The 5,890-nt window shown below is 41.6% G+C and overlaps 1 protein-coding gene across 1 annotated transcript in view; it reads left to right on the forward strand.

The window, feature by feature from the left end:
- Positions 1 to 4,560, forward strand: part of LOC109952901 (pleckstrin homology domain-containing family G member 1) — a 54,711-nt gene extending 50,151 nt beyond the window's left edge. Inside the window, 2 exon segments of the mRNA XM_020588220.1 lie at positions 1 to 1,104; positions 1,577 to 4,560. The exon segment at positions 1 to 1,104 is cut by the window's left edge and continues 108 nt beyond it. Of these exon segments, the coding sequence (XP_020443876.1) occupies positions 1 to 1,104; positions 1,577 to 2,589 (2,117 nt within the window). The 3' untranslated portion in view covers positions 2,590 to 4,560.
- Positions 4,561 to 5,890: the final 1,330 nt, after the last annotated feature.

The raw sequence follows: 5,890 nt of genomic DNA on the forward strand, positions 1-5,890 counted from the left end.
CACAGGAAGGGAGGCACTTTGGGACATGGGAGCTCAAGATAGTAGAGGAGAATATCTATGACACCATCTGTTTCAGGGAGCCCCCATCAACAGAGCTTAAAGGAATGGATGAAGACAATATTCTCATTAAAGAGAGGGACAGTCCGCTGGTCTCTGAACAAGACCTGACTGAAAGTCTTGGAGGGTTTTTATCTGAGGAGAGCCTCCACTTGGGGGAGGGCGAAGGACCAGACACCTCCTATCCTGTCCCGTGTTCTTCTGAGCCAAATCATTCCTCCTTGTCTGCTTCTGAGACATTCTCCCAGCGTTCACAGAAAGGGGATAAGATGTCAGAGCAGGTTGATGAAATTTGGAACGACTTGGAAAACTACATAAGGAACAATGAGAAGAAAGCTGATCGACTGCCTGCTGCATTCCCTGTTAGTTCCAATGAGTCGCTTAAAAAGGCCTCCTTGGTCACAAACAGCCCTACATGGAGCCCTCCTGTAATTAGTCCTCAAGCAGCCAGCCCTCCAAACAAGAGTCCCCCAGCACATAAACCTAAACCCCTACCTGTAACCTCTACGCCATCATTCACCATCCCAGTCATCAACCTCCCTGATCTTGGCAGTGAAGGCACCACTGAAGAAGAGAACCACACCCCTTCTCTTGCATCACGCCCCCTGCCTGACACCCCAGAGCCCCTCCCAGGCACAGTGAAGAGCATTCGTAACAGACTGGCACGCCTCAGCAGTGGCAGCTTCCGCCTAGAGGATGACGACTTAGTGGAGCTTCCTCAGCGAAACACCCCCCAGAAGGAGAACCCCCTCAAGGACCTCCATAGTTTATTTCCAGGGGAGCTGGCAGGTCTGGACTCCCCCCTGGCTGCCTCCTCTCTCCTGCTGGGTGAGTCTGTGGACTTCCCCCTGGAACTGATGGATAAAACAAAGAGCCGTGTGTTCCTGATGGCACGGCAATACAGCCAGAAGATCAAGAAAGCCAACCAGCTACTGCGCATGCGGAGCATGGACCCTGGAGACTCTTGTAGTCGGGCCAGAGCTGAGAAGAAGCATAAAGACCTGGCAGCCATCTTAGAGGAAAAGAAACAAGGGGGTGCAGCCATAGGTAACAAAACATTTATGCCTCATAATGATAAATACATCAGTTTGATCTGGTAGTACACTGGCCTTGCTCTTTTGTTTTTTTTTCTCTGATCTCTGTCATCACTGGAATGATTTTTACCCACAGTAGGCGACTGATTCCAACAAAGTAGCAATGATAAACCCAGTCTATGCCACCAATCAATAGAAATATTGTGTCTAGCTGGCGAATATTATGGTGCATTTAGCAGCTGAAAAGCCAGATATTTTCCTCAGGAGTTAGTGTAGCCCAGTTACAGAAGGGAACAGAGAATCATTCACAGTGGCCAAAGACAATGAATGCTAATGTTCCTATGCTAATATAATAATAATAATAATAATAATAATGATAATAATGATGATGATGATATCAGATATTTTAAGTTTAAGAATAAGACTGAAAAATACAAGGATTTCAGACTCTCACCTTCTTTACATCCCCTGTGTTCCCTCTTCAGGTGCAAGGATAGCTGAGTACTCCCAGCTCTATGACCAGGTAATGTTTAAGGAGCCTGCTAGTCCTGCTGGTCAAAGCGCCGTTACCCCACACCACACCCATCCAGGGCTGCCGTACTCTCCGTCCATGCCTGAGACCTCCCTGGAGGAGGACTGGCTCCACTCCACTTATAGCAATGGAGAGCTGGCCAGCTTTGTCTCCTCAACCAGCGAGGTGGGGGATACTCGAACGTCTTCCGCCCCACAGCGCAGACTAACCTCAGCATGCTCTATCCCTTCTCTCAAGAACTTCCCTCTCTCTCCAACCACCCCACCTTCACAGCGGTGGAGCTCATGTATGCCAGCACCAAGTGAGAAAGAGGAGCATGTGTACAGTTCCATTAAGAGACATCCTTCCTTTAACGCACCATCGTTGCCATCCTTAAAGTCTTCCTCGTCTGGTCACTGTCAGTCAGTCAGATCCCTGAGCAGCCAGCAGCAGGAGAACAACAGCCAGTCTGGACTCAAATGTAAGGGACCCAGTGTAGATCAGTCCACAGAGAGACTCTGTGGCCCCAGTCTGGGTCGTGCTGGTCGGCAGAGTAGCCTCCCAGAGCGGTCTACCCAGGGACAGTCAGGCCTGACCTTACACGATGGTCAACAGGTCGTGAGCCTGAATCGGGCATCTGCACTGAGTATACTCACTGCCACCCAGAATTACCTGACCAACTTTAAGGACAACGGGGAAGATGATGATGACTATGTAGAGATCCGCTCAGAGGAGGAGAGTGAACAGGAGCATGACAGGTTGGTGCAGAGAAATGGCAGTTCAACGAGTCTTTCCAATCAGAATTGGGGTCTTGTGCAATCTCAAAGTCTGCCGTGCACCCCGGTGCGCTCTTGTGATCCGCTGAGGTCTCTGGACTGTGAGCATTTGGAGAACTACCTGTGGAGTGAGCCACAGCAGAGCCAACCCAACATCGTCCAGTCTCTGAGGGAGAAGTTTCAGTGTCTGAGCTCTAGCAGCTTTGCCTAAAGCAACAGGACAACTAAAAGACAAATATACTTTAAAATGGAGAATATAGAAACAAAAGGGACACTGCTGCTTTGCATTGAATACTCCACATCATACAGCATCATAGGCTACAGAGAAAAACAAATATTACAGAAACAGCTCTCAACATAGGAAATTTCATTGATTGCAGCCATATTTGCAACAACTTCTGTGAATACGTACAGGGCTTCATAGTAAAACGCATAATAGGTAACTATTAATAGTCAAAATGCCACATCACAGCCTGCATGTATGCTGCCTTGGCACTTCCAAAGTTGGTCCTCTTGTATTTTTCAAAGATAACTGGAATGTTAGTAGGAAATGGTCAAAGCAAAAATGTTTGCAGTTTTTTGTAAAGCCTTTTAGGTTGACTGAATGGGTTTTAATAGTCAAATGAATTCTTTTTTTTTTTTTTATTGCTTTGCATGCCAGTCATGTAGAGATAAATGGAGTTGTATGAAATGATTCTACAAAAAGATTTGTGCTAATAAACTGCTGTACAGGTACAGCAGTTCAGGATACCTGTGACTGCAAGAAAATAAGTCCAAACTGAGGTACAACCAACACCAATCTTTGGCAGATCTTGACATCATTTTCTTTTAACTCGCTCTTTAGGTTATTTTAATTACATTTTCAGCACTGCAGTAGTTAATGTTAACCTGTATAGGAGAGGTGAATCACAGTGGTATTTTTTTTTTTTTATTGTGCGTACATGATCAAACTGTTCTGAACAAGCAGCTTTACAAATCTGCAATCTTAAGATTTGCTACTCAGGCTAGTTTGTCACTTGTCACAGCTTTTTAGCAATAACTGTAACAAAAAGAACACAACTGTAACATGTTGGCTTTTACAAGATCCAGTAGGTTAAATATAACTAGACTGAAACATGTAAATCTATTTGAAGTTACTGAATTTTACTCGACTTTCCACCTTTGTCATCAATAGGTTATTGTGCATTTAAGTCGAGAGAGGAAACTGATATTTTATCTGTATAAGAAATCATAGGACTCCATATTTATTTTGAGCCTGTGAGCAAATCAGAGATGGTTTTTATCTTATGGTCAGAGGGCATCCATCATGTAGACTGAAATGTGCATCTCAACAAGTGGATAATTTTTTTTTTTTAATCACATTAATTTTAACCTTTGGTTTTAAGAGGGACCACCAAGGAGAGCATTAAAGTTAGTTAATACTACAGTACTGTTTTGGTGTATATTTGGTGTTTTTTCTTTTGAAACAAATTGTTAGTCAACTCTTTGTTTACTTTATGTTATGGGGCACACCCAACTGTCGCACTACTGACCACAGTCACAGGAAAAAACACAGTCAGTTCAGTAAGGTTCATTCAACACAACTGTTCTCTCTTCCCTTGAAGCAATTTTCTGGTGTTTACCTTGTTGGAATGACTTAATTTTTTATGTGTCCTATATATTTGAAAGCACCCCTATGTTTTTGTCCATTATCACTATTACTTAAAGGCACAGATAGCTTGTAAATTATATTTATTAAAAGATGGAATAAAACCAATTTAGGGGCGCTCACAAAATTTGATTTAAATACTGTGAACATTATCAGAGTGGTAACTTTTCTATCACACAACTGCTTAAGTCAAGTTCAAAATCACTAAACCATGTGAGAAGTTGAAAAGCACAATCTCCAAGTCTACTGTTCATATCAAGAATTGTGCATTAAACACAAGGTAGGAATATGAAGTGTTTTTTATCATTCTTTTTCACTGGTGGGGATCGTCAGTCTTCGTTGACTCTTTTTTTGCACTTTTCTTTTTTTACATTTTAATTGTAAACACCCTGTAAAGATGTACATTTTAGGAAAGTTATTCTGTATGCTATAGGTATGCTTTATAATGCTGTAATGTTTAAGTCAAGTGTACTGTATTTTTTTTAACTGCCTAGTTGTCATTGCTCAACAAAACAGTGTATTGGAGATAATAAATTCAGATTAAATTCAGCTTTGTGTGTTTGTAACTTTCTCTGAATAAAAATGTTATCACGTTGCAAACGGTTTATAATGGACCACCATTCAGAAGTTAGGTTCTCCAGTATAAGGATGGCTATTCATTGCTTGTCCATTCAAGGATAATTAAGACATCCGGTACAACCAGGGCAACCTGAAAATATGAAAAGAAAAAAAAAAAAACTGGAATGATTATCTTTTTTGGTAGATTGTCACTTTAGATGGGCCTAAAGTAGTATCAGATGAAACTAGAAAATTGCATTTTCTAAAGAAAATGCGTATGGATGCTGAGTGCTGAAAGATCGTCCTGAAAATGCTGAATATTTTGACACCTGAATGCTTTTGCTAGCTGAAAGCATGCTGAAGTTGGAATATCCCATTCATTTGAATGGGGCAAGATTTTCAAAATAAAGCTGAATATTTAAAATGTATGAAGTTTTGAAAAGTTCTGAATAGTAATATGGATGTCCATGAAGAGCTGAACATTTTGATAGCTGAAAGTATGCTGAAGTAGAATTTTCCCATTCATTTGAATGGGGCAAGATTTTCAAAATTGACTGGACTGTATTTATTTAAAGCTAAATATTTAAAATGTATGAAGTTTAGAAAACTTCGGAATATTAGTATGAATGCCCTTGAAGAGCTGAACATTTTGATAGCTGAAATAGCTGAAAGTATGCTGAAGTAAAAGTTTCACATTCATTTGAATGGGGCATGATTTTCAAAATAAAGCTGAATATTTAAAATGTATGAAGTTTTGAAAACTTCTGAATACTATAAATGTCCTTGAATCAAATCAAATCAAATCAAATTTTATTTGTATAGCGCCAAATCACAACAAAAGTCATCTCAGGACACTTTACAAAGTAAGGTCTAGACCTTACTGTTATCAATATTATTACATAGGGAAAACCCAACAAATCCCCCTTGAGCAAGCACTTGGCGACAGTGGGGAGGAAAAACTCCCTTTAACGAAAGAAACCTCTGACAGACCCCGGCTCTTGGTGGGCGGCCTTCTGCCTCGACCGGTTGGGGTGAGTGGATAGAGGAGAGACAAAAGAAGAAAAGCAACAAGACACAACAATCAAACACTGATCAGGTCGATGTGGCCGGTGACTGCTCGTCAGAGACATAGAGCTCCAGGGCCAGGGCAACCTGCAGAAAGGTACAGGGAGAGAGAGAGAGGACACACTACGGGAGAAAGGAGACACAAAGTTAGTAATGTGTAATAGTGGCAAGCTAGTGGCAGAGGTGCATGCGCAGACAACTGGAGTTATGACCTGGTCTGAACAGCCAGATTTTAAATCAT

Source organism: Monopterus albus, unplaced genomic scaffold, assembly GCF_001952655.1.
Source record: "Monopterus albus unplaced genomic scaffold, M_albus_1.0 scaffold9.1, whole genome shotgun sequence".
NCBI lineage: Eukaryota > Metazoa > Chordata > Actinopteri > Synbranchiformes > Synbranchidae > Monopterus > Monopterus albus.